Here is a 26,995-nt window from a genome sequence, read left to right on the forward strand (position 1 = left end):
GTGGGAAGCCAGCTCAGCCGCATGCTGCTCCGGATGGGATGGACCCAACCAGGTCAGCACCGACCAGGAAAAGCAGCATGCAGCTGAAACTGGGTTCTCACGTGCTGCTGGGGAACGGGAGGAGCCCAGCCGGGTCTGTACCAGCTAGCAGAAGGGGCGGCAGAGCTGTGTGCCACTTGGGACAGGATGAGCCCGGCCGGAGCGGCAGAGGCTGAGCTGCATTTTCCCCCTGCCTGCACCGATCAGTCCCGAGCAGCACACAGCTCCGCCATTGCTTCTGCTGGCTGGTGCTGACCTGGCCGGCCTCCTCCCATCCCCAGCAGCACGTGGGAAGCCGGCTTCACCTGCACGCTGCTTTTCCTGGCCAGTGCCGACCCGGCTGAGCTGGACAGCATGCGGCTGAAGCTGGCTTCCCACGTGCTGCTGAGGATGCCCAGCTTGGTTGGCACTGGCCAGCAGAAGCGGCGGTGAAGCCTCCTGCCTTTTGGGACCAGCTGGCACAGGCAGGGGGAAAGTGCAGCAGCACATGGGGAAGCCACTGCTTGATAGAGGATGGGATGGACTGGCCGGGCTGCACCAGGGAGGGAAAGCTGTGGCTGAGCCCCCTGCAGCTGTGCTGTATGCTCCTTTAAGACTAAACAATACGCTCAAAAATAGAGCATGAATGATCTGGGCTCCAACATAAATTTGGAGCAGGTAAAAATCTTTGTAAAAATACTGTCCAGTGTTTGGATTGTGTTTGCTTCTGTTTCTCTTTGTGTGGGATTGGGGGTTCAACTTGTTACTACTTGTTAAAGATGTGTTACTAACAAGCTATTAATTCAATAAAAGTAAATCTTCTTGAAGATTATTCTTAAAAATGCCCATATTTTGTTGCTTTGATTAGTTTCTACTCTGGCTGATATCTTTTCCACATTTGATCTGTCGACTTGCATTATGCTTCTTTCATTCATTGAGAAGTGAGTAGAAGCGAAAGTGTTTATTTTAGTCAAGTGTTTGGTATTATTTCATTCTTGCTTTTATATTGTTTTTATTTTGGATTTTAAACCACATTTCCAGACCCATTTTATTGTCACTTCTTGCAGCTTCATTGGTGTCAAAGGTCATGTGATGTCACTTCCTGATGTGATACCACTTCCTGTGAGGTCTTTGAATATGGCTCGCAGGCCCACTGGGTGATAAAATGTTTGTGATCCGGACCCACATTCAAAAAAGTTGGACACCTCTGATCTAGACACTCCGACTTAGATGTGCAGTTAGTCTAGTTCAGGCAAGATATTTGAAAAACCCTTACTTTTGGCTTCAGGAGGCAAAGTTGTGCTCACGGTGACACCTTGCAGGAAAAACTTCTCAATACTTGTGTTCTTTAAAGAAAAACACAAGCAATTATTTGACTTTTGAAAATACCATTTAGCAAACTTAATTCTAGCCATTTAGGTCTTAGCTCAGTGCACTATTTGAAAAGTTTCCAAAGCATCCTCTAGTTGAGGTGTTACAGCAGGGAAGGACGTTCTAGAATGACACCAACTACATTTTTAGAGAAGAAAACCATGGTGCGGAGAGGGAACAATTTGCTTTAGGGACAGGAAAGGAGGCAATAAAGGGTTAAAAAGAAGGCAACTTGGTGTCAGTCTGAAGTGGCAGCTGCATCACAGCAGCTGACCCCCTGACACAAGCAGAGAAGTCAGTCAGGAAACATTATCTTCTCACACACCCCTCTATCTCTGTGACAGATCCACTAGCAGAACTGGTAAAGGAGACAAGGCCTCTGTGCTCATCTCAAGATCATGCAGTGGTTAGCTTCAGGGTACTTGCCTTGTTTAACAAAAGGCACAATGCTCTTCCTATGATAGTGGTAGGATCCCTCTAATGCAAGGGTGTCAGAGATGCAGTCCATGGAGGTAAACCTATTATTTGGCCCATGGTGCACATGAATCTTGATCTGCAGCACGTGGGGCCAGTCTGTGATCCGGTCTGCAGACTAGCCCTGTACCCCTCACCTGGCCTGCAGGGCTTCATGAATTTGACAGCCATGCTCTGATGCATGCAGGCTGTGGAACCTGCACAGTTAAGGCTTATGTCAGGGGTTCCCAAAGCATTGTCCCTGAAGGGCCATTTCAAAAAGGGGCAGTTCTGGGTCATTGGCTGCTCAAAAAAAAAAAAAAAAAAAAAAAATAGGGGGCTGCAGGTGATACCTAGCCACACTGGGAACACCCGGCTTAAGTTAAGCTGAGTTTAAGAGTCAATAGGCACATCTACACCCGCATTAATGCGCAGTGGTTACTGAGCATTTAATTTAGTTCCTGTAATAATGTGCAGTAACCAGCACTACTGCACAGCAGCACCAGCACATGCATTTTAGGTGACACTAATAGGCAGTAGACTAATTCTACTGCATATTAGCATGGTTTTTACCTGCCGCACTAATGCGAAGCAGAATTAGTCTACTGCGCTTCTAGCGTCTCGTGTAAATGTGCCCAGTAGGTCCCTTGAAGAGCTGACAACTGGGAGATTTCAGGGTGATCACAACTATTTGGGTCAGCAAGCAAAGCAAGCTGCAGGTGAAGTCCTTTCAAGAGGGAAGTCTGAGAATCAACTGTTATGGACATATGTTGTTGCTACAAAGGAAACAAAGCTTTACAGCTTCTGGCAACGTGGTAAACTGCCACAGAAGACACTACAGAGTAGCTCAACAGTGTGTAATATGTGGGCTTCATTCAAATCCTTCCTTCATGGGATTTGCTGAAAGACACATTCACAATCCTGCCTCACCTAGTGCAGGATCATTCTCTGAAAGCTTTATCCAATTTAAGTGTTTCAAAGCAATGGAGCTGCTAGTCCTGCCACTGAGGGTGACTGTCTAGTGCCGGGGTGGGCAAAATGTGGTCTGGGGGCCTGATGCGGCCTGCCAGGCCATTCTATCCAGCCTGCAGGGCCCCTCAAAAATTTAGAAAAGTAATATGATAGGCAGCTCAAGGCAGATTAATATGGCCCTCAATGGCTTGCCAAAACTTAGTAAGTGGCCCTCTGCCCAAAACAATTGCTTGCCCTTGGTCTAGTCCATGCTCTTAAGGAAAAGAAGAAAAGAAAATGGTGGGGAGGTTTGGAATATTTTTAGAAAGGGGCATTTCTAAGGCTAAGTAGCTCAGACATAACTCCTAGCTCTCCTGCTTGGTTTCACTGGCTCCAGAATGTATAGCTTAGAGAATTCCCCCACCCCTTCCCATAACTGCCATTTTCTCATGGCAAGATAAGGGGAAGGGAAAGCTTTCCCAAACATGGCCTTGTTCAGAGTAATTTCAACCTGAAACTACTTGACAGCAGTGCAAGCTACTCTAGCCAAATACTCTTACCCGAACGAAGTGGAAGATGAGCTTGGCTTTCCCAAAAGTCAAGTTCAAGAAGGCTGAGGAATTGTCACAGTTTCCAGAGAAAGATGTATTAGATGGGATGAAATTCAGCACATCTAATCCAGTCTGTACATGAAAGAAAAGCAGATGGAGAACCATTAGTGTAACATCCTTTTCAACTCAAAGCACCCTCTACAATTTCTCTGAACTTGGCAGCACCCCATTAAAAAATTTCACTCATTTTTAACTACAGAAAAATGTTAATAAAGCAATTCTTCTGTTGCAAGAGTGCCAAAAGCCCACATCAGTTCAGAATGGTTTTAAGAGTGTGAATTCTCTGGGTTTATCTTGTTAATTGTGTCTACATATTTGCACCTCTAACAATAGTGCTAATATTGTGTGGCACCCTTAGAAGGATCTCATGGCACCCTGTTTGATAATCATCTTAGTTTTAGTACCAGACAACTTCTACCTGGCTTCCACTCAGATGTAAGAAGCGGGCTATTTTTTACAGGCTGCTGTGTGTTGCATCAGTTACCAGTTGACACCAACTAGCCCCAAGCTGAAGGAGCAGAAAGGTCACACTCTCACCCAATCTTTGCTGTGGTCCTACCGGATGCAGCCAAATCTGAGCTTTGAACTCAGGCTGCATTTTGTAAGCAAGGCAGCTAGTTCCATATTCAGAAGCTAGAGGGGAACCTTGGGCTGCCACCAACACCACATTAGTGCCTTGCTTCATCAAAATGAAGGCAAACTGATAAACCAAACAGTCTGCTTGCTTTGACACTAGGGAGAAAAAGCAAATCAAAGGGAACAAGCTCACAGTGTATAAGATGACCCCTTAGAAATACAGGTTTCCCTTGCTTTATGTGGGTTCTGTATGTGCAGATTTGCTCTTATGCGATGACCCTTTTTATACCAAAAATTTATTATATGCGAGGTAAATTCACTCTTATGCGATCTGTGTGGTGGAAACCCACATTCAGTTGCTTTGTGCGGTGCATTATGGGAGTGATGAACACCAAAATATAGTTTCCTGTGTGGATTTGTGCTCCTTCCTGTTGTCTGCAACACGTTTCTGTAGTTGCCATCCCCATTATGATAGTGCCCTGTGCTTGTGTGTACTGGTCTGCTGCTGGCGAGTATCAAAACTGTCTTGTAAAAATGGTAGAAATGGGTCTGGGGGTCAGTACAGTACAGTACAGTTCAGTTCCCTATTTGTTACATTGTAAAGTACTTTTTGCAATTTTGAGTTATGAGCCATTTTCCAGGAACACGTGTACAGCATAGAGTGAGAGAAACCTGTACTCATTTTAAAATGCCGAACTGTATCACAGGTACACTCTGACATTTATTTCAGACACTCCTGTTTGACAACTAACTGTGGGCTGGAAGTTTTAAGTGAATGGGGGCTAACCCTTTTGGCAGGTCCTCTACATTTTCCTTGAGTGTCACTCTGATCCCCTTCCCCTGCCTGATCTGCAGCTCTGCATTGTGTTTCCTGCCACATCTCCTCCCCAGCCAGATGCACGTCACATCCAGGCTGCCTGTGCTACGTGCATCACAGGCTGGCCACCCCTATTTGAAGCCATCTGAACTGGCTTAGAAGGGCACTTGCACAAGCCTTCCAGGGAAAATTCTTTTGCTTTTGTCAAGCTACCTAAAAATTAACACCCATGTCATCCTTGAAGTGTGCTCAAATATTGCCAAGATAAAGACAAAAAATAACTATGTTGTTTTAGACCCATCCAAAGCTCCCTAGAGCTAGGAGAATGAGGAAGAGCATACCACCAGGGGTCTGATAGGTTGGTGGGCCTGACTGACAAACTCCCTCACACAACCAGCTATTTAAAAAACTTCCCATCATTTGGTAGGTTAGAAAAATTAGCTGTTGCAGTGCGAGAATTTAATGTTGTAGAATTAGCTAATTAGGTTGCACACAGCAGAGTGGTAACCTACAGCTGAAGTTGCCACAGCATATTTCCCCACAAGCCAACGAACCACCATCTGCCCCACTCTGGTTCACATACTTTCCCTTCCAGCCAAGTTCACTCTGTTTGCAGCACTACACTGTGTTACCTATAACTCTTCATATAAAACCATGTGACCCCAGACAGGACCAGGGGAACCTGCTGCTGCATTCTGTAGGCTTTTTAAGTTAGTTTGTGACCAGTTCTTCAGACTTCCCAGTGAAAGTTTGCAATCCGCCCTTCTGCTTCAGACACTAGAGCTAATAAAAACTGAGATTGTACCCAGGTTTTGCCTGAATGTCCTTTCCTCTGCTGCTTATTTCAGAGCAACCTTCAACCAAGAGGCTCTGAATAATCTGCAGCTTTTGATCTCACTAATGAGCCTTTCCACTGTTTGTCAGAATACAACCGCCTCCCTCAAACTGGGATTCCTGCTGCAAAACCAGCCATCTTTTTTTTTAAATGGTCTAGGTCAGGGTACTCAACTCCTGGTCCACAGGCCAGATCCAGTCCATAGCATCATGTCATGGGAGCCCCATGGGCCAGGTAAGTCTAGAAATTTGGCAGTACTGCTCCCCTGCTGCCAAATCTCCAGACCCTGGAGAGCCCCGAGCCCTGCAGGTTGGATCCAGTGTCTGATCCCAGTGCACAGGGTTGGGTGGGGGTAGTGCCAGACCCCATAGGCCAATCCCAGGATGCAGGGGGCAGGAGGGGGTGGTGCCAGGCTCCTGGACCCCATCTGGCCCAGAGACGCCCTGCGCTACTTATCTGGCCTGCAGGGCCAAAAGGGTTGAGCACCATGGGTCTAGGTGCCTATGCAGGAACCTACAGGTCTGATAGCAGAGCTTCACAGCAGGAGGAGGAGGAGGAGGGATGGGATCTGGCTGCCAGGCTAAGTAAGGACAACTGGAAAGAACCTCTAGCTTCTGTGGCAAAGTGCTAGTTATTATGAAGCCTAGTAAGTCTGTACATACTAAAATTCCACCTGCTAAAAATTAATCCAGGTTGACTAAAGCTGTGTGAAACTGAAAACTCATAATCGGAAATCTTGTATTCGAATGGTTTGGGGCCCTTTAACAATACCCAAAGAAACAACCAACAGTCTAGTTGTTAAAGGAGTTGTCACTTATTCTCTCTCGGAGAATTTGGAAGTTTGTTCTTATTCAGATAAATACCAGAATTCAGTCTGGTAGTAATGAGGCAAATTTAAGCTGCATCTTCATTGCCTGTTTCCGTGATTCACCTCTGCTGTTCTTAAGTGCTTGCTATTCCCATGGTCTAGTGAAATGTATTGCATTTGAATTTAAGGCTCTGGTATATTTACCATTATAAAGTGGAAACAGGTAGGTCCTGTTCACATTGTGTCAGATGGCATAAGAAAGTATCAAGCAACACCTCCTCCACTCACTCCTGCTCTATGTAAAACACATGCTGATAAAAGGATGATCTATTCACTATTAGAGGAGCGCTGGTTATGCCCAGCACCACTCGCGTGCATGCAAGTAGCACCGACCATGCATCTAAACACACCCACATGACTTCTTTGGCATTTGATGCATGAGAAGTGAGGGGAATGTTTTCAAGACACTGATTTCTAGTGACATCCAAAAGGAGACAGACATGCCTCTAAGTTTCTTTTGTGGACTACTTGTGACACACCAAGGGAAAAAACAAAATAAAACACACATTTATGACTGGTTTGTACTTGTTCTACAGTCTCTGAATACTTGGACTATTCCATTTTTAGTTCATAGTACAACTGAACTGAAACATAACCATGATTAAATACTACAGTTCTGTCTACAAATGAAGTATAGGGCACCTAAAATAATTATACTGGCTCTCCATATAAGAAAGAATTTTAGGTTTGAAGGCAAGAATAAAGAACACATACCTTTCCATCTTTCCTTTCATAGGATACATTAAGCTGCAGCCCCATAGAAGCAAGTACACAGGTCCCGTTTTTACCAGTCACATTGTATTTACCAACTGTTGGGTTTTGCGGCAGTGTGGTTGGTGCTGGACTAGTAGTGGTAGGCACCTGGCTAGTAGTCTGCCTGGCAGTTGTAGTAGCAATGGTAGTCATCGGTTTATCTCTGGTACATTCAGATTCTGGAGAAAGGAAAAAGAAAAAGTGGCAAACAGCAAGTAGAATGGCACAAACTACAGACTAAGTGGTTTAAGTTCCTCTTTCTTTCCAACATTCTATTAGGAACCAAAAGATTTTAAATCAAAATTCTAGCTAATTTTATCCCTAATAACATAAAAGTGCCATACTGCATCAGACTAATGGTCCATCTAGCCCAGTATCCAGTCTCCAACAGTAGCAGGACTAGATGCTATACAGCAGCATTTCTCAACCCATGGGTCGTGACCCAGAAGTGGGTTGCAAGAATATATGAAAGGGCTGCAAACAAAATCAATTCTCCTTTAAAGGAGAAACATGTGGGAAACTGTGGCTTTTTCCTTGCAGGCTGGCAGAGTTCCAGCCTGCAAGGGGCTGCTTGGGGCTCCCCCTGCCCCACATACCCACTCTCTGCACCATGTACCTACCCCCCTGCCCCATACACTGGGAGCTGGGACCTGGGGGCAAGAGGCAGCAGGTCGGGTGTGAGGGGCACCAGGTCAGGACTGGCCAATGTTTACAAATGAGTCCTGGTATAAAAAAGGTTGGGAACCACTGCTATAGAGGGAAAGCATTGAACTAGATATCGCTAGAATGATCCATCAATAGCTGCCCTGGCATCCGTCATTTATTTAGAGAAGCTACAAGAAACATCTCCAACCACAAAACACAGCCATTCTGTTCAGTAGCCAACAACAGATCTAACATCCACGAATTTATCCAGGCCCTTTTTGAACCTGGCTATGCTCTCTACCTCTACCACCTCCCATGATAATGAATTCCACAAATTAACTATGCTTTTCATTTTAAAAAGTTCTCTCTTGTTCTTTTTCATGTCAGTACAAAGCTGCTCAGTGTCACTTCTTTTTTTCCCCTAAGCACTCAGTTTTGCAGCTTCTCAAAGCATAACTTAAAGAGGACCCCCATGTCCTTTTTATGTTCTGAAAACCAGCTCATGGTAAAACAGAAGCTATCTAGCCATTAGTTTGTATTTTCACCAAGCAGTGGATAAGAGTAAGCTCTATTTGCGTACTGCAGCCAGCTCTCTCTGCTTGCAGATCACAACAAGGCTAATCTGTTGGCTGCCTGCCCAATGGAGATCAGCCTGTAAGGACCACCTCCTCTATCTGGAAGCCAGCCTTCAAGGAGCTTCTTCCTAATCTTTCCCTTCAGGTAGAAACCAGTTGTGACCAGGGCCTTATTTAATGGTTGCAAGGAGCCCTCCATTGCCTTGAAACAGTGGAGGCTTGAAGAGCTTCCAGACAAGTACCAGGCTAAGATTCAATTCCAAGCTCCAAGATAATCCAGAGGCTGCTCTGTATTACTGGGTACTCATTAGTGGGAGCAACTCTTTATCAGCTCCATCCTGTTCCTTTCTTTCGGTTCCAACAAACAGGCCTACATACAGAAGTGGGTTATCCCAAGTCCAAAACAGTTCCTGCTTTAGGCATCATCAGTAAACTGCTCTTCTTTCTTTTCATTCAGGTCAGTAACAAAAGGGAAGGAAAGGTCTCAGGATGTGTGTGTGTGTGTGGGGGGGGTGGGAAATGCGTGTGCATGTGAGTGTGCATGTGTGTGGGGGGGAGGCAGGGGCAGGGAGAGGGGGCAGTGACTGCAGCTCCATACCGTTTGCCAAGAGCATTCAGAGACTCCTGGCAGCAAGTTCCTGGCTTTTAGAAGTTATTCTGCCAAGCTTCCCACACTGTATCCTTTTAAACCAGCAATAGAAGTCCCAGCAAGGAAAGTGCCACTATGCAGAATTATGTTTCAAAGCAAGATCAATGGGTAATGTTTGCAAAGAAGAACAAAAAGCACCATTATTTATCCATTTTATGTGGATAAGTGAGACTTGCAGATACAGTTGCATTACTGTATTTGTTTCATTACTCAGCTCCACAGGAACTACTTCTAGAGCTTAGTCTATATGCTTTGCAGGTTACTGCTGGTTATGTGAACCAAACAAAGATTTTAGAAATATATGCCGTAAAATTTCTCCCTCCATAACTTTTATTGTGGGTTAGAGATAGAGAGGGACTCTCCCATGCTCATAGTTAGGGGTGCACCAATAACTGATTATTAACCAGCCATATTGGCCAATACTGATCTGATAGCTGATATGCAGTCCGGCAGCCTGGAGAGCAGCAGCTGGCTGGTAAGTCTGTGGTGGGGGGAAGGGGCATGAGAAGACCAACTGAGGCCCCCATGGTGATGGAGGGAATGGGGCTGGGGCAGGCGCTGCCCAGCTGGGGCAGGCTAGGATGAAGGATGGAGCCATAGGCAGCTCATATGGGTGGTGTGGCTCCCTACCTCTGCATGGACCCCCAGGGGAGCCATGGGTGGCATGTGTCCCACGGATTTGTGCGTGGGGTGAGCGTGGGCTGCACCGGACTCCTCCCATTGGGGGTGGGGGAAGAGGGGGGGAGAAAGGGGCTGGGCCAGGGCTGCATTCAGGGTAGCTTGGGACAGGGGTTGGTAGCTACAAGATGAGCTACAACCACCCCAAAATTCTCTATAGCCCTCCCCCTCCCAGTGCCACTGCTGTCCACCCTAGCCCCACCCTGCACAGCCCACAGCAGGCAGCCTGCCCTAGCCCAGTGCACAAGTCTGGGGGGCACATGCCCCTCATGCCTCCCCCAGGGGTATGCACAGCCACAGAGAGCCGCAATTAATTGGTGCACCTCTACTCATAGTTCATCTACAATAACCTCAGAATACATACAAAATGCAGGGACGTCATCTTAGGTATCTCTTTCCATTTCAGGGGGAAATGTGGGCAAGGAAGCTTGTTCTTCAAGTGGAAGAATGGGTTGTTCCCCTCCCTGGCCCACAGCGCTTCATGGAAGGCCTGCTGGGTCTTGGCTCAGAGCAGCTAATCATTCCCTCAAAGCATAAGGGCATGCCATTGTGTTCTTCCATCTGCTGATCAATCCCCAAGGCTACAATTACTGCCACTACTAACAACTCTGTGTGTTGCAACCTTGTAAGTTTAGGGAAGAATCTTACTTCTCAGCAGTCAGCCCCTAGATAGAATCCAGATATGCATTTTCATGGAGGTCATTTTAAGTTTTCTGTAATATCTAAGAATATATTCAAACCAGGATGCAGAGTTGTATCTGGCCAGCAGAGACCAGTACTGAAATTAAGCACTACATGTCACATTGATTCTTCAGTAGGGCAAAAGCTGAGCTGACTTTTTCCTGCAGACTTCCCTTCTAGGAGAATAATAGATTGCCATGAGGAGGTACTCTAGGTCTCCCTTTCTACAGTGGCAGCTTTCATTTGTAAAGTTGGGAGAAGGCAGCCTGCCCAAGCTAAAAAAGATGCATGAGAAGTAGAATGTCATGTATTAAACATTAACTGTGCTATCAGAATTGCACACTGCTGACAAGGAGCATCAGGAATAGAAGTGGCTGAACCAGTCAAGTCACTCAATGCTTAAATAAAGGAAAACCGTACCTAGATGTTACAAAAGGTGGGTATGACCCAGAATTTCTTTAACATGCAAAAACATCTGGAAAGGCAAGAGAGAAAAAACTAATAGGGGAAAGAGGAGGCAATACTATGTGGAAAGGATGGGATAGACTGGAGGTATAGAAATGGATACTGATCACCCTTATCCTGAAAGTTGGTCCTACTTATCTCCACTAAATACTTGTCTTATGACCTGTAGAGAGACTCAAATAATATTTTTACAATAGTCTTGTTGATATATTGCCAGTTTCTTCTGTCGAGACATTTTCAGGCAGGAGAACTGAACTGAGACTATAAACCCATTTCACAAAAGGCCACTTTACAGCTATTACACCAAATCGCTTTTATTACTGATTTCAGGTTATGCAAATCACTAAAAATCTAGCATAAAGACAGACTGAAGATTTGCTTGCTAGTGTTTTTTTGTTTTGTTTTTTAAAGGAAATACTTACCATTTACACTTAAGGTATTATTCACAAGATATGCTTCAAGCGTAACATTGCTAAGAGTAACATTGACATTCTTCATATTGACCTGGTCTGTACTGATGCATCGGTATCTTGTACCCAAGTTTGCCTGAATATCAGTTTTTTGTGATACTTCCATTGTTCCTGTAACAGAACATTTACATTTGTTGTAACTATAATCTCTAGACAACATTTAATAGAAAAGAGTATTATACATGTATGCATTTAGAATAAACAGTGGAAAGAACCTTGAATTTTCACCTCACCTCCAGCTGAGGAACTGGGGAAGAAAGCTGCATCAGACAAATTGTAACTGAAGGTTAACTCTTCAACTCTGTACTGGTTTGAGGTCTTCATGAATTTCAGGCTTAAGGACTGTCCCATTCCAAATCCAATCACGAGAACTGGAGTAGGTGCATCCCCTTTACCACAAGTGCTGTTGTGCAGTACAGTAGCAGTTTGTGGAAGTGCAAAATTTGCCATCTAAAGATGGTAAGATGAAACACACTTAAGAATTAGTAAACGCCTCTTTTAGTACTACTGCCCCCAACTTCCTTTCAATTACAGTAAAATCTCTGTTAACCTTACAAGCCAGCATGCACTGTTAACCGACATGCCGGCTTGTAAGGAAAAATGAAACTGGAAGTGCCCACTGTGGCACTTCTGGTTTCTCTGAGCCCCCACGGCCTGGGGCAAAGCAGCCTGCGCTGCTGAGTCCCCATGGCCTGGGGGCATAACAGGCTGCACGGGGCCCGCCTCCTGGTTCCATGGGAGGGTCGGCGGTGCCCTGGACATGGCAGGAGAAGCAGTGCCCCAAACAGGCAAGGACACCTGTTCCTGCATTCCTGGGGGATGCCAGATAACAGAGCTTTTACTGTATATCAGTGCAGAGCCAGACTCAGTTACTACAAGTTGAAATGTTCAAAAATATCAATATTTCAAAATTAGTTGCCTGGCTTGAGTACCATCTTATCTGAGGTAGTCCAAACATGGGCCATATCATTTGCTGCTCCCTTTTAGTTTTCACCATTGGAAATGTGTAGTACTTGCTCAGATCCTCTCCTTCAGCAGGTGGAATGCCATTCACCAGTTGAAGTAACAACTGCAGCATTTTTAATTATATTCTCTGCCTTGAGCTACTCAGCAGCTTCTAATGAGACATCCCATGGTGGGGAGTGAGGGCATGAGAGGGCAGACAAGATCATTAACATCCCACCAATTACACCTTTATAACGACTTAAAGACAGCGATGCCAAGGGTTCCAGGTCCAACTACAAATTGTTTTGAAGTAAAATTGCTTGTCTAACATTATCCATGCGGTTTTTCCAATAAAAAGTTAATCACTCAAAGAATTCTCGTCTCTTGCATGATCCCTGGACCAACATCGCCACAACATCACTTCAACACTACCAAAACATGAAAGACATCAAAATCCTCTACTGACACCCCGTGACAGTTGCCCCGACCCCTGGTCGCTATCTTGGGACCAGAAGTCCCACCCCTTGCCCCCAGAAATACTCCTTTTGGGAGAGGAAGGGGGTGCTACTTTAAAACCAGAAAAAAACCCCAAATCATATACTAGAAGTCAAACACCTGCTATAACATACCTTAATTTTATTACAAAAAATGTTTTTTTTGTCATGATTTGTGTTTGCATTGTGTATATAGAAGTGCTTACATAATAACTAAAAATAAGTTCTTAGTCTTGTATATTTGGGGAAGTTGTGTGCGCATATGGTGGGGTGCAGGTGTATGGTGGGGTGTGGGTGTGTGAGAGGGACACAGGATATGTTGGGGGGTTGTGTATATGTGGGGGGTTATGGGGTCAGGGTTTGGGTGTGCGGCCTTTGTAGGGTGTGGGGACCCCCTACACTCCCCCCGTGGCATAGCAGCAGGCAGGGGTGCTCAAGGCACTCGTGCTCAGTGCAGGGGCTGGTGCCTGGCGGGACGCAGCTCCGGCTAGTGCTGCACATTGTGTTGAGGGGCGCAGCCTCTGCTGGGCAGACTGTATCACTGGCGCTCCCAGCACTTGCTGGGCATGGGAGGGAAGACCCAGGTGCTGGAGCCGGTTGCCTTCCTCGCCCCCCCGGGGGAAGGCGCCTGGAGCTTCTCTTGTGCCGTGCAGTGCTGGTGGGGAGAGCCACCAGCTCCAGTGCATAGGGCTTCCCTCCCATGCTGTGCAAGTATGGAGACTGCACGTGTGCAGCAGGCAGCACTGGCTATAGAAACTGCCCAGCAGAGGCTGTGCCTCTCGCCCCGATGTGCAGTGCTGGCCAGATCTGTGCCCCGCTGGGCACCTGTGCCAGGCATGAGCACCTCCACCTGCTGAGGCTGCATGCCATGGGAAAAAGTGTGTGGGGGAAAGGCAGGGGTTCCCACACCCTGCCCTACACCCACACCCTGCCCATCTGAGTTCTGCGCTGCTGGCGCCAGCCCCACATTCTGCACTCCCACCCACCTGCAGTCTTGCCCCCACCACTTCCCCACCTGCTGCCCAGAGCAACCTGGAGGCAGGGGAAGCTGAGCAAGGGCAGCAGCAGCCCTGCCCAGAAGCTGTGTGGTGGCTGGGCCAGACCCTTCTGCCCACAAGGGTGGGATCGAGGTGCAATAGGGTGTTTTGGGGGAGTGTGTACATGTGGGTGCTGTGCTCCCACCATTGTGGGTGGAAGGGCTGTGTGGGGCACAGTCTGTTGATGGGTGCTGCAGGGTGGATGAAAGTGCTTGGTGGGTCGGATCTAGCCAGTAGACCGTATTTTGCTTACCCCTGCCATACAAGCTTTTCTTTTGGTAACTGACACCCCTGGGAATTTCTCTCTTCTCCAGTATCACAGCTCTACCCTCTATTCTTAATCATGGATGGGCATGCTTCCCTCAGGCCTGATGAAGAACACCTTGCATTGAAAAGCTTGTCTAACTTTATCCCAACCATGTAGTCAGTCCAGCAAAAAGATCACCCCCAAAATGCCCTTGCCATTAGACTTAAAAATGCAATTTCAAACACAAGTGAGGTGGACATGAAACACCAGTACCTCTGGCTACCCACACTGTTTTTCTTTTTTAATCAGAAAAAGCAGCAGGTGTGATAACAAACCCTAGTCCTTACCCAAGTTAAAGCAAGGACAAGTGCACTTCAAGAGAATAATCACAAGTCTGTTGCAGACAACTGAAAAATTCAGGGGTGCCAAACTCACCTGGTGCCCAGGCCAGAACCAGACAGACCATGGGGCTCCTTCTGGGCTGGATCTGGCCTGAGGCTGGAGGCCTGCTGCAGCAGCAGCATGGTGGAGCAAATCCAGAAGGAGCCAAGCTCGCTGTCAATGGCCATGCCCAGCAGGGTAAGTGTCCTGGATTTTGTAACAGGCCACACCCTCCCCAACTTCTGAGCGAGATAAAGAGGCTCCATGAGCCTAACACTTGACATCTTTGGTATAAGCGATTAGTTACTGACAAGTACAGACACAGGGAGAACTGTCAAACTCAACTGAAGACCTAAATGTACTTAACCTGATTTGGACTGATCAGCATGCAGCCAGCTATAGGAATAGCATACCTGACAGTGTATAACATCTGTATGATATGACACCACCTAGGCTACTTGTGACCTAATGTAACAAGTGTGACCTACAAGTGCACTAATAGCAAAGTAGTGAATAATGTTTTTCTATCTAGCAGAGCCTAACATGAGATTTGGAAATCCTGCAGGCTTAAAAAAAAAAAATACAACTCTCAGCTACAGTGAGATAACAAGCTATCCAGAAAAGCCCATCCAGAAGACATAGTAATCAAGGCAGAGATTTCCAAGTGGCAAAACAGTATATTAGGAAACAATGCACAGACCTAATGTCAAAGCAATTCTTTTCCAGAGGTCATTTAGGTGAAACCTAACTATTCAGCATCATGAAGGAGAGGTCCTGCAGCATACAAAGTCAAGGCTTCAGATTTGCAACTAGCGTATGTAAGGAGTCTCTTCAGAGCCAGTGGCAGGACTGGGTCTTGGTGCCACATAGGCAGGCTGCAAGGACCAAGTCCTGTGCTCACTACAATGAAGGTCCCTTCCATTCCTGATAGAAGCACCTGGATTACTTAAGCCTCCACAGGCAGTAATGTACTACTGTAGGCATATTCCTTTGTGTGTCAGTCTTCTGACATTTATTTCCTGATTAATTTAAGAAAGCAGCATGATTTTAAAGAGGGCTGTTTGCACAGCAGGTTTTCTTGGCTTAATGATTGTTCAGACTTTCACTAGAGACTCCTCACCCCTGTAAAAATGCCACACAGAATTTGAGCTACTGTTCTTACCTCTTGGTGAGCCTTGGCAGGGTATTCCACTGAGAAGTTTACCAACAGATCAGCAACTATGCAGATTTTACCACTCTCTTTCACTTCAAATGAGAAGGAAGTCTGTAGAAAACCTGTTAACAATGGCAAGTGGTTAGCGTCAAACTGAAAAAATGTGTCACAAAGAAAGAGATGGTGTTCACTTTAGACCCCAAGCAAGAAACACTGGCAGGAACAACTCTGAAACAGGGATAAGAAAGAGCTCTGGCATGGGAAACTGACAACAAGATACAATTCACAGAGGCTAGGAATAGAAATTATGCATAAACGGGTTTAAATAATCAGAAACTGGTTTAAACCTGTAACAAAATGGAAGCTCAGTGCACATAAGCCAGTTTCAAAATGGCTAAAACTGGTTTAAAATAACCTGGTTGAATGTAGGATCAGATGCAACTGATTTGGGTCAAGCCAGTTTATGAAACTTCTGTCCCAGACCCCTTCCTGATTCAAGTTAAATCAGAGTCCCTCAGCATCCCAGCATACTTTGCAGCCCTGGGCTGTGATGTGCTGTCTGCTCCAGAGAGCAGGGCTGGCCCCACCCCTCTGCTCCCTAGCTGGAGCAGTGAGGGCTGGCCGACAAAGGGGAGGGGGGAGGGGCAAGCCCATCTGAGGATGCAGCCCAGTCTGCAGGGTGGGAAGTGGGGGGGTCAACAGAGGGTGGGGGAGCAGTTAAACACTCCTTCCCCACTCAAACTTACTGCTGGTTGCTACTGTGGACTACAAATCCCAGAGGCACCTGGAAGCAAGAAAAGGAAGTGATGAACAACCCTGCAGAGTACCGCTGCTGTGATTCTGGACTGCAAATCCCAGAGACCTCAGGGGCAGCAGGAACAGGAAGCAAACACACAGCCCATGCTGGCTATGTGCCAGAGAGATGTGCTTTAGTGCCCCCTGGCTTCTGGCCTGAGCCACTGCCAGCATGTGGCTACATTTCTTGAATTGAAGGTAAATGTCTGTTTACTTCTGTTTCAATTTAATTTCTGCATCTTAGACTAACCTGCAACAATTCAGCCTCAGGCTTTTTGACTGTCTGTACTTAAGCAGAAAGCCTGTTGTGGCATAATTTCACAAACCACTCTGCAGATATTGACTGACACACCAGTTTGTCCCCCCCCCCCAAACTACCCCATAAATACATAAAATCTTCAAGTCTTCCATGGGGAAAACCTTTTCTCCACAGGACTGTCAGCCTAGGTTGCATCTTTTAGCTTTGTAGGAGTCCCTTCCCTTCCTTTCCATTCACTAGCAAAGGAAAAAAAAAAAAAAAAAAGGATTTTTTTCCCCACCAATACACCTGCCTGACCTCCATCATTTGCAGCTTACCATCAGCCAGTCACAGAGGCAGAGAGGTTTTAGTTAAGTAGCAACAAGACAGGATAAGATGGATAAGAATATCACCCTGTTATAAATAAAACACTACCTCCCTTCCCTCAGTAGGGAAGTAATAAAAGGGAACTCCCATTCGCCAAGGGACTGCTGACAGAAATTCTTTTTTCCATTACTCTCCATGGGAAAAACAGTTGTGTGTAAGGTGACCTGCCTTCTCCCCACAACCAAACAGCAATTTCATTCCACCTCACCAGAACGCCAAAGTATTTAAAAGATCACCTAAAAGGTTCAAGGTTGACAGGCATGGTTGAAAAAGCTCCTCAGATGCAATGGGATTCATAAATAAGGGTTTATGCAAAGATTCTGGAATAGAATCAAGGGCTAGTCTGCCTCAAGCATCTACAACAATTACATACTAACAGAAACATTTATGAAGACAGACCTTTCCTCTGTCAGCTGCACACACTCCTCTCTACCTCAAAGACAGGAAACCACAAAAGCCAAGAATAACCCACATGAGATTTAAAAATGTTATTGAAAGGTAAATCACAGATTACTCAAGCATGATATTCTGGTTATAAACAGACGTCATCCTTGGAGTTGGACCAGTTGTTCCCAGATGTGCTCCTGTACAGCTGATCCACTTCACTGGACAACAAAGACATTGCCTGTTGTCCTGCAGATGAAGGCCCTTGCTGCTCCCAGGGCTTTAGGGGCCCGATCCTGCAGGACAACTGAGAAACGAAGGAGCCAACTCAAGAAGCGCATCTGCAAGTAGGGGAACCACAGGTTTCTCCCATTTGCAAAGACATGCCCTGAGTTAGGGTTTTTCCCCAGACACGCACATTGCACTGCCACAACTCAACCAGGGGACCCCCAGGGCGTACCTCTGTAAGCAGAGAACCCAGACAAGCACTCCTAGGGCTTCAGAAGCCTGATCCTGCATGCCCCAGGAACACCCTTGCAGGGGAATTCCTGAAATGCGCAGGATTAGCCTTCTAAAGTGACCAGAGAGGCAGGTCTGGGCTGCTTGTGCTCTTCTTTCAAAGTCAACAGACATCCACTGCAAAAAAGCTACATAAGTTTTTACTACCTATTGTCATGATCACAATTTTGGGCAACTGTGGCACAAGAAAGGGCATCTGTTTGCTTGGACTTTGTGCTGCCAACAGCCACACTCAACACAGCTATAGGAAGAATTTGTTGGTCAATTAATGAGTGCCATTTAGATATCTTGGATCACATCTAAGATTAATCATTAAAAAAAAAAAAAGAGTCAATACTTGTGTTTCAGTTTTCCATGATTCTAGTTAGAATTAGACCTAAAATGACACTTGCTGTGGAATCTAAAGAAGTGAATTTGAAGCCCTTACAGTTTTGACCATTACTCTGCAATCATTTGTGTTTGAAAGGTTCCTTTCCCAACACTGCAGAAAGCCTGAGGAAAGTAGCTGTAAGATATGGCATCCCTTTATATCATGGGTAGAGGGATAAGACCAGAGAAGATGCAAAACATTCAGCTGCTCATTTTGATGGAAATACCCACCTGGTGTTCTTGCATATTTGAAGGAGTGGCCAAAGGATTTCTACCAAAAGGAGATGAGACTAAAGAATATAGACTTAAAACTTTTAGTTACCTGGCACGAATGTCAAGAACTAAATCCTTTTTGACGTTTTTCCAGGCGTGGGTCAGAAGTCGTATGCTAGCTACACTCAAGATCTTGGTGAGGGGAAAGGGATGGGGGTGCAAGACTGAAGAAGCTCAATGGCTGAGCTTTGATCCCAAGAGAAGGGAGGGTGGAACTATATGCTCATGGACAAGACGGCAAAGGACAATTAAGGACACCCAAGGAAGACAACAAAACAAACCCCTGGGTCTGACAAGGAAGAAGGTATTACTGGATTTGTGAAGCCAGTTTTAGGCAACGCTAATTTTTTAGGGTATTTAACAATCCCAACTCATCTACCAGAAAAAAAGCATTTAGACCAGTGGTTTTCAACTGTCACAATGCCGAAGAATCTGTGCACAAACTGTGATAAAAATACCACATTGACTTGTTCAGTTTAAGTAAGTTACTTTAAGGAGGGCTCAAATAATGGGTATTACACACTGCTGGAATGTTGCTTTCATTTGTTAACTGCAGACTTATTTCAGCACACCTCTTTTTCTGCTTATTTAAACAAACAGTGACGTGATCTTCAACTATAAGCTTAACGGATGACTGCTTCAGCAAAGACTGTTGCAATTCGTCAGGACCGAAGTACTGATTCCACGAAGTGAGGAGGTTATTTCTCCAAAGGGTGCCTGACAGTGAAGATTAGGTCCTTCTGGAAAGACAAAATGTCCAGGGAGTGTGGCTTTCCAGGAGACAGTCTGCAAAAGGCAGCAAGAACTTTCTGGTATAGCAGTACAAGGTTGGGCCCTGGACCCTTGCAAGGGCAGTAGCAAGTATTACTTTTTTTTTTTTTAAACAGTATTGTTATTTATAGGAACTAGTATAAAGAATTAAGTGTCATTCTCAAGCCACATTAAGATACTACAGACTGCGTGCAGCAGCTCACTTGCTCTGAGCCAGCTGAACTGCTACTTCACGTGCAAGTTACATGTACACCCAATAGGTACTGCAAATTACAACTGTCTATTAAACAATGGACTCTGCCCCTTCTGCTTGCTGGGCCACAGAGAAGTGGCAACCATTTGATGCCATTTCTCTGTGGCATCTGCATGTTTCTATTCCAGGAAGCATCAAATTCCCTCCTTAAGATGCACACCTCAATTTTTGAGGAAAAAGATGTGCATGGTATATGAATAAATATAGTAATCTTGCAATCTGAAGCAGGGAGCTAATGCCAACAATCAGTTTTCCAGGTGCAGTTTAGTTACATTCAACATGGTTTTTACACATGCTCATTATGGGTATATCTGTATTAAATTTCCACCCTGAGTTAACTCAAGATACAATCAAATCTGCAAGAGCTACTTGTACCAAGTGTAGGTGTAGACTGTAGAGGAGATCCAAGCGCTATGAATGCTCTATTGCTCCTGAGAAATGGCAGTCAATTAACTGCAGGCAAAAGAGTTGAATTTTGTGTTGGCAAGCTCAGACGTGTGCATCAGTTGGACTTTATGGAGCCGATAATCTTTATGCTTCAGAAAGTGCTCTAGGGAAATATTCTCACCACATAAGTGCATGAATTCCTTCCTGTCATTTATGCAAAAATAACCCCCACACAATGCAATATCAGAAAAATATCCATTTTAATTTTGTTGACTCATGTATGTGGAAGTGTTTTATATGGGCTCTTCCATGAAATATTTCAATAAAAATCTTCCCCCAGGTTTATAAAGAGATCAACTTAAACAAACCAACCAACCCTATTTAGGCATCTCTCTTCTATTTAAAAATTTGGAAACAGTTATTTAGTGGCTGCATACTTGTAGTCTGACAAGTCACCGGGTAACTGCATCATGTTTTGTTATCTGAAACTTTTGAATCAGGAGCTTAGACTGGGATTTTCTTACTCTGGATAGGTCTAAATTGCAGTGAGTAAATTAGCTTAGACAGAGCTTTATGCTACCACAGTTAGGCTGCTTCCAGATCTAGCTCAGGTACCTTTACACTGCATCAGAAGCATGCAATGTACGCGTACCTCCTAAGATAACAGAACACGTGCTTTTCTCATGGATAGCCAACATTTTGGAAATAAAAATTAGAGGGGGAGGGGAAATCTGAGGGTAGTCTAAAACAGCTAACAGGAAACATGTGGGACAACAAACAAAAATCAGTGAACCACTTCCAACTTCTCATCCAGAACAGGGAGCACCTTCAGTCTTCATTCAGAAACTGTTCATGTTTTCCTAGCAGCTAATTTGCTATGCTGAAGCTTCTTTCTGAGAAGGCTGTATAGAAATTTGAAGTGCAAACTACTGTGCCCAAAGCCTTAATGCCAAAGACTGGTGTAACTGTTTCTTATGAGTTCCTCATTGTATAAAGCTTCATCACATTTTAAGTTGAATGTTCTAGGACCAAAAGAAAGGAGTGTCACTACCCTGTTACGTTTTGCATTGAGAGAGGCTCAGTACTGTGTACTATGCAGCTTTCATTGTCAAAGGGTAGAGAAAGCTGAGCAAGGGGGGAAAAAAAAAGGTTGTTCTCAGCATGTGACCTGTATTACAACTAAGACTATTTAAACTATAAACATGCTTTCTCAGGTTAGCAAAAAAAAAAAATCATGAAAACTTGACAAGTACGTATGCTTGGCGCAGTCAAGTTTTGCTGTTACAATATATGAGTTTTAAGTAATCATGTATTTTTCTGTATGAAAACAGTGCAATAAAATACACAGATAGCTGTTCTAATGAATTCCTTTTAAGTATGCAAAGGACATGAAGCTTTCAAAAGCAATGATGGCACTAAGCAATCTCTGAAATTGTTGTTTAGTAATTATATTTCCCATCATTTCAAACATACCACTAACTGGCTAAAATTAAAATAACTACTGGAAAGATGTGCCAGCTTAATACCAGAGGCAAGGGAAACTGCACATAATGCTATCAGATTTCTGGCATTAGACTTAAGAAGGAAAAGAAAAGAGCTAGTTTCATTAGAAATGTCATTTTCTATAGCTTTAGGCATTCTGTCCTTTCTACAATTTAGTTGTAACTTCTAGAACTGGCATCATAGCCAGAGAAACAATTCTTACTAAATCAGGTTGCTGGCAGAACACGAGGTACTAGTTACAATGAGCACCAGCCTGTGCAAAGCGGCAAGTATTTGATTTGGATTCAGCCTATGCGGAGGGAGAGTGATTTAATTAGGTGATTCGAGTCACCGTCTTGATTTGATCCAGCTGAATTGGATTTGAAGATTTGGCCGTAGACTAAACAGGCAACAGTCCTCAACCATGCTGGACATAGCTGCCTCCAGCTGCTAAGTCTGTTGTGGTGGGCAAAGAGGGGAGGGGGGTGGGTGGGTGTGTGTGTGTGTGTGTGTGTAAGTAACACTCCCACAGCGAGGGAGGGATTGGGGCTGGGACAAGCTGCCCAGCTGAGGGCGGGATGCGGGGCTCCCACCACTGCATGCCACGGGGCTCCCACCACTGCATGCCACTGGTCTGGGAGGGAATGAGAGTGGGTGTGTGCCCCCAGACCTGTGCAGAGTGGGCTGGGCCAGGCTACGCTCCAGGAGGCTATCCCCAGTCACCTGACACCGGGCTGCACTCTGCAGGGCAGGTGGAGCCAGGGCTGCGCTCCACCCACCCCACAGAGTGAGGTGGAGTAGGGGGTGGCTGCAGCCAATCTAAAATTCCCCATAGCTCCTGCTGTCGGCTCCGCTCTGATCCGGGTGCACGCACCCGCACCCATGCCCTGCCGCTGCTTGCAAGTCGGCTTGTCTGGGAGGTGTGGGGAGATTGGGCAAGCAGCAGGGAGGGAATAGCCCCCACTCCCAGTGCCTTCTGTCACCCATCTGGAGCAAAGCCTGGCCCAGCCTGCCTCACGCAGATCTGGGGGCACCCTTGCCCTCCCGGACTGGCCACACACAGTGCTGCCGAATCTCCTTCGAATTGAATTGGCTATTGAAGCTTTGCACAGCCCTAGTAGTTAGCTGTGTTAGTCTGAAGTCAGGCAGAAGGCAGGGAAGATATGCATCTTATAAATTAGATAAGATATACAGAGCACCAGCTTTTGTGAGCTCAAGTTCATCAGATTCATTGGATGCATCACTGTTTTTGCCATCTTCGTGCTCTTTAGATGCATCTGATTAAATGAATTCGAGCTCACAAAAAGCTGGTGCTCTGTATCTCTCTGTTAATTTATGAAGATGCATATCTACCCTGCCTTCTGCTATTAGCTGTATCCTCTCCAGTACAATTTAGCAAGGCTATTTTACCAAGGGGCCAGTCCTTAAGTCCACTGTCAACTCACAAGTTTGAACCTAAGAAGCCCACCTCAAATTGAAAATAAGGATTAATGATCTACTTAGCAACTGCATGGCTACTTATTACACCTTCAGGAGTTTTCAGCATGCAAATACACCACATTTCTTCCAAAGCCAGAAAAGCTGCAGACCATGCCAAATGATTTGACATACTAAGGATTTGACAGCTGAGATGATACTGTATAGTAGAAGCCCTTTGCGACTGCATTAAAAGGAACATGCCTGAGTAAGCAATTGTGCCAATATCAGGGGCTTCTATGATGCATTGTTTGAAACACAGCATGCTACTTAAGGTTTTTTTATTTTTGTTTTTAAAAAGTCAAGAGCTTAAGATTCAGATAACAAGATTTCACAACAAAGTTCCATGAGGTTCAGACTGAGGTCCTATACAAAGTGTTACTGATTTCTGATAATTGCTTTCCAAACAAAACTAAATAAATAAATCGCTGCTATCCCTCAATATGGCCTGTAACAGGGACTCAAGCAGGAGCCCTGTTACTTAGACAAGGTCTGGTCAGACTGACCCAATGATGACCCCTATCAGGTGGGAGGAATTACACATTCGAGACAAGATTGGGTGATTAGCCTGTGAAAAACCGGCATAAAACCGGTGGTGGGAGACCGACCGATTGCCTTTGGGCACAAGAAAAAGGTGAGAGAGACAAGAAGCCCATTTGACAACCTGGGAAAAGATGTCGGGACTACAGGACCCAAGATGAAAGATGTCAGGCAAGCTTTTTACCTTACTACTCAGGCAATCCCAGTGAGTGTGAGGAGAGCCAAGACATGGCATAGCAGCTCGGCAGGGGAATCCCAAATAGTGATAAAAACCCTGGGACCCTTGGGTGGGCAAGAGGGTCCCAGGCTGGACTAAACCCTGACCCCATATCCACAGCTTTGCCATGTGCGGTGGTGCAGAGAGCAAGAGGATAACCTAGACTGCTCCCGGCACTCAATAGAAGCTAGAGGCATGGGAAACGCACTTTGCTAATAAGACAATCAGCACTTAGACGGTGCTACGTCCTAACTGGAGAGGCATCCAGTGTTGCAAGATCTGCTCGGCAACTCAGACATGTCTCGCTAATGAGGTAATTGGTGAGACTTCTGCTTCTGTTCTACTTTTCTTTGGGAAATAAACTTGCATAAAGTATGTACCATCTGGGCAGTTTTATTTGATCCTTAGCCATAAAAGACCACTGATCTCCTTCTTTTTCCTTTGATCTAAATTGTGGCAGGCAAGTACAGCGGGGAGACGCAGCTAGGCTCACCCTCCCGCTCACAAAGTGGTGCATTGGCCGGGAAACCAGTCATTAACAAACCCCGGCAACATGGAGTCCATGGACACGCATGTCCCAATGGACTGGCAGCAGGGGCACAGTATTACTCTCTGGCTCCTGCAGGGGCAACAAGCGCAGCTGGAGGAGATTGTAAGGGTGCATGCCCAAGAAGCAGAGGCACGAATCCGTCTTTTCTCTCAGCAGCAGGATTTATGTGAGGAAAATTGAGGTGCAGGTGTCACTGGGGAGAGAGGGTGACAGGGCCAGACTTCCCTAGATGACGATGTGGAAGCGTATCTAGAAGCCTTTGAAAGGACGGCCACGGCTGCAAAATGGGACCCCAGCAGCTGGGCAGCACGGATTGGACTCCTTCTCATCGGGCCAGCACATGCTGCTTATTGGGCTCTTAGCAGGGTAGAGACCCGAGATTACAGGAAGGTAAAGGAAACCATATTATACCGGCTAGAGTTTTCCACAGAAACCTACCGTCAAAAGTTTTGGGCCCGGAAGGGAACGGAGGGGGCTCATCCCTGCCTGCTAGCACAAATGATAAGGGATTTGGCAAACAGTGGTTACAGCCAGAGACTCATACCCTATAGGAAGTGGTGGATCTCATCGTCCTGGAGCAATTCCTGACTGATCTCAGTAATAGCTCTCAGCAGTGGGTGCGACACCACCAGCCCAAGACAGTGGAAGAAGCTTTGCAGCTCACTGAGGATTATGCCACTGCTGAAGGGGATGGTGAAGCTCCTAGGAGAGACCGACCAGAAGGTCCAGCACTAGGAACTCGACAAGGAACACCTAAGCCAGTCGCAGTGGGTGAGAATACCCAAAATGCAGGAAGGGAACTTCGAATTTGGGACTCTAGAAAAGTTACACGCTACAGATGTGGAGAAAAAAAAAGACATCTCCCGGTTCTGCCCACAGAAAACCGAGACCAAAACTTCTGTCGATATTACACATGATGAGAAAATGGATTGTAGTTTTGGACAACATAAGGGCCCAGGCTGTCAGAACAAACTGGTGGTCGAGGTAAAAGTCAGAGACACCATCATACCAACGGTGGCTGATACTGGTTGCTCCCAGTCAATGATTTGGGTGGATCTTTTCCCCTCTTATCTAGGGGGTCCGGAGAGTCTGGTAAGCATGATCTGCATCCACGGGGCTTCCTATACCTATGAACGCAAGGTGGTTCTGCTTACTGTACTCAGTCGCACAGAAGACACTGCCGTGGGTCTAGCCAAAACCCTACCCTGCCCCATGCTTCTGGGAGTAGATTAGCCCTATCTCAAGGAAGTCATTGCTCGAGTCATCACTAAGAAAGGTGGAGACTGGGACCAAGACTCTGGAATGGTCTGCTCTGGAGATCCTAAGGAAGGCAAGCAAGATGATCTGGATATAGAACAACTTATAGGCAAGGGGTATTTTTGGGATGAGCAAAGACAAGAGCCCCTGTTCCAGAATATCTAGTGGTCTCAACTGGCAAAAGATGAAGGAGAGGTAGTGGATCATCAGAAGGCTGAGCAAAATCCACGGTATGAGGCAAGGAGGGGCATCCTCTAGTGGGTGAAGAGCCAAGAAGATGGGGAGGAGAGGAGCCAAATCCTTATTCCCCACATGTATTGGGAGACCCTGTTGAAGGTTGCCCGCACACTCCCTATGGGAGGGCATCTAGGACGGGATAAGACGGAAGCACATCTGAAATGGTGCGTCTTCTGGCCCGGCCTTTACAAAATGGTAGAGAGATTCTGTGCGGAATGCCCCCAGTGTCAAATGACCGGAAGGGTGAAACCTGGGACGGTACCCTTGATATCAATGCCCCTGGCAGCACGGCTATTTGCTCGTATTGCCCTGGATGTGGTATGGCCATTTCCTCGGAGCAGATCAGGGTATCAATTTATTTTAGTAATAATTGATTATGCAACCCACTTTCCTGAAGCAGTACCCCTGAGATCAGTAATGGTTACGGCCATAGCTGGGGCTCCGCTGAAGTACATTGCGTGGGTGGGCATTCCCCATGAAATTCTTACTGATCAAGGAAAGAAATTTATGTCCAAAATCCTAAAAAGGGTCTGCCAGGTTTTGAGGATTAAGCAATTGCACACCTCCATCTATTACCCTCAGACTGATAGCCTAGTGGAGCATTTTAATCGCACCTTGAAAGGGATGATTTGGGCCTGTATTCAGGGGGATCCCCGGGAGTAGGACGCCATGATACCTCCACCAGGATCGGCTTTATTTGATCCTTAGCCATAAAAGACCACTGATCTCCTTCTTTTTCCTTTTGATCTAAATTGTGGCAGGCAAGTACAGTGGGGGAGACGCAGTTAGGATCACCCTCCCGCTCACATGACCGAACACCCCAACAGAGAAAGCCAAATACAGATTGCTATGTATTTCACGCAGCTATTGTGTTAAGTGTGTACTTTAAATCTGGGTTAGGCAAATTCCCCTGCCCACAATCACTCTTGCAAGTCAGTGATTTCCAGAAAGTGTGTGAGAGAGGACAGTGGTTAAGCAACATATGCAAAGCAAGCACTGAGAACCAATACACCACTGACAAGGTTCAAAACTGCTAGACCAAAGTTGTAAAAAAGGAATGTCTGAACATTGCATCAAGCACTCCGAGAAACCCATATTCCTCATTTTGTTCTCAAGTCCAATTACTAAATATACTCTTACTAATGGAGAATTTATTCTCTAAAAATTCAGATTTTTGCAATTGAGTC

General features: G+C 45.7%; 1 protein-coding gene across 1 annotated transcript in view; it reads right to left on the bottom strand.

The window, feature by feature from the left end:
* Positions 1 to 26,995, bottom strand: part of LAMP1 (lysosomal associated membrane protein 1) — a 35,327-nt gene that overhangs the window by 3,276 nt on the left and 5,056 nt on the right. Inside the window, exons 2-7 of the mRNA XM_006272475.4 lie at positions 15,683 to 15,795; positions 11,650 to 11,866; positions 11,369 to 11,527; positions 7,215 to 7,432; positions 3,354 to 3,476; positions 1,295 to 1,364 (exon numbers count right to left, since the gene is read on the bottom strand). Coding sequence (XP_006272537.1) covers positions 1,295 to 1,364; positions 3,354 to 3,476; positions 7,215 to 7,432; positions 11,369 to 11,527; positions 11,650 to 11,866; positions 15,683 to 15,795 — 900 coding nt within the window. The remainder of the gene's footprint in view (positions 1 to 1,294; positions 1,365 to 3,353; positions 3,477 to 7,214; positions 7,433 to 11,368; positions 11,528 to 11,649; positions 11,867 to 15,682; positions 15,796 to 26,995) is intronic.

Source organism: Alligator mississippiensis, chromosome 1, assembly GCF_030867095.1.
Source record: "Alligator mississippiensis isolate rAllMis1 chromosome 1, rAllMis1, whole genome shotgun sequence".
Lineage (NCBI taxonomy): Eukaryota > Metazoa > Chordata > Crocodylia > Alligatoridae > Alligator > Alligator mississippiensis.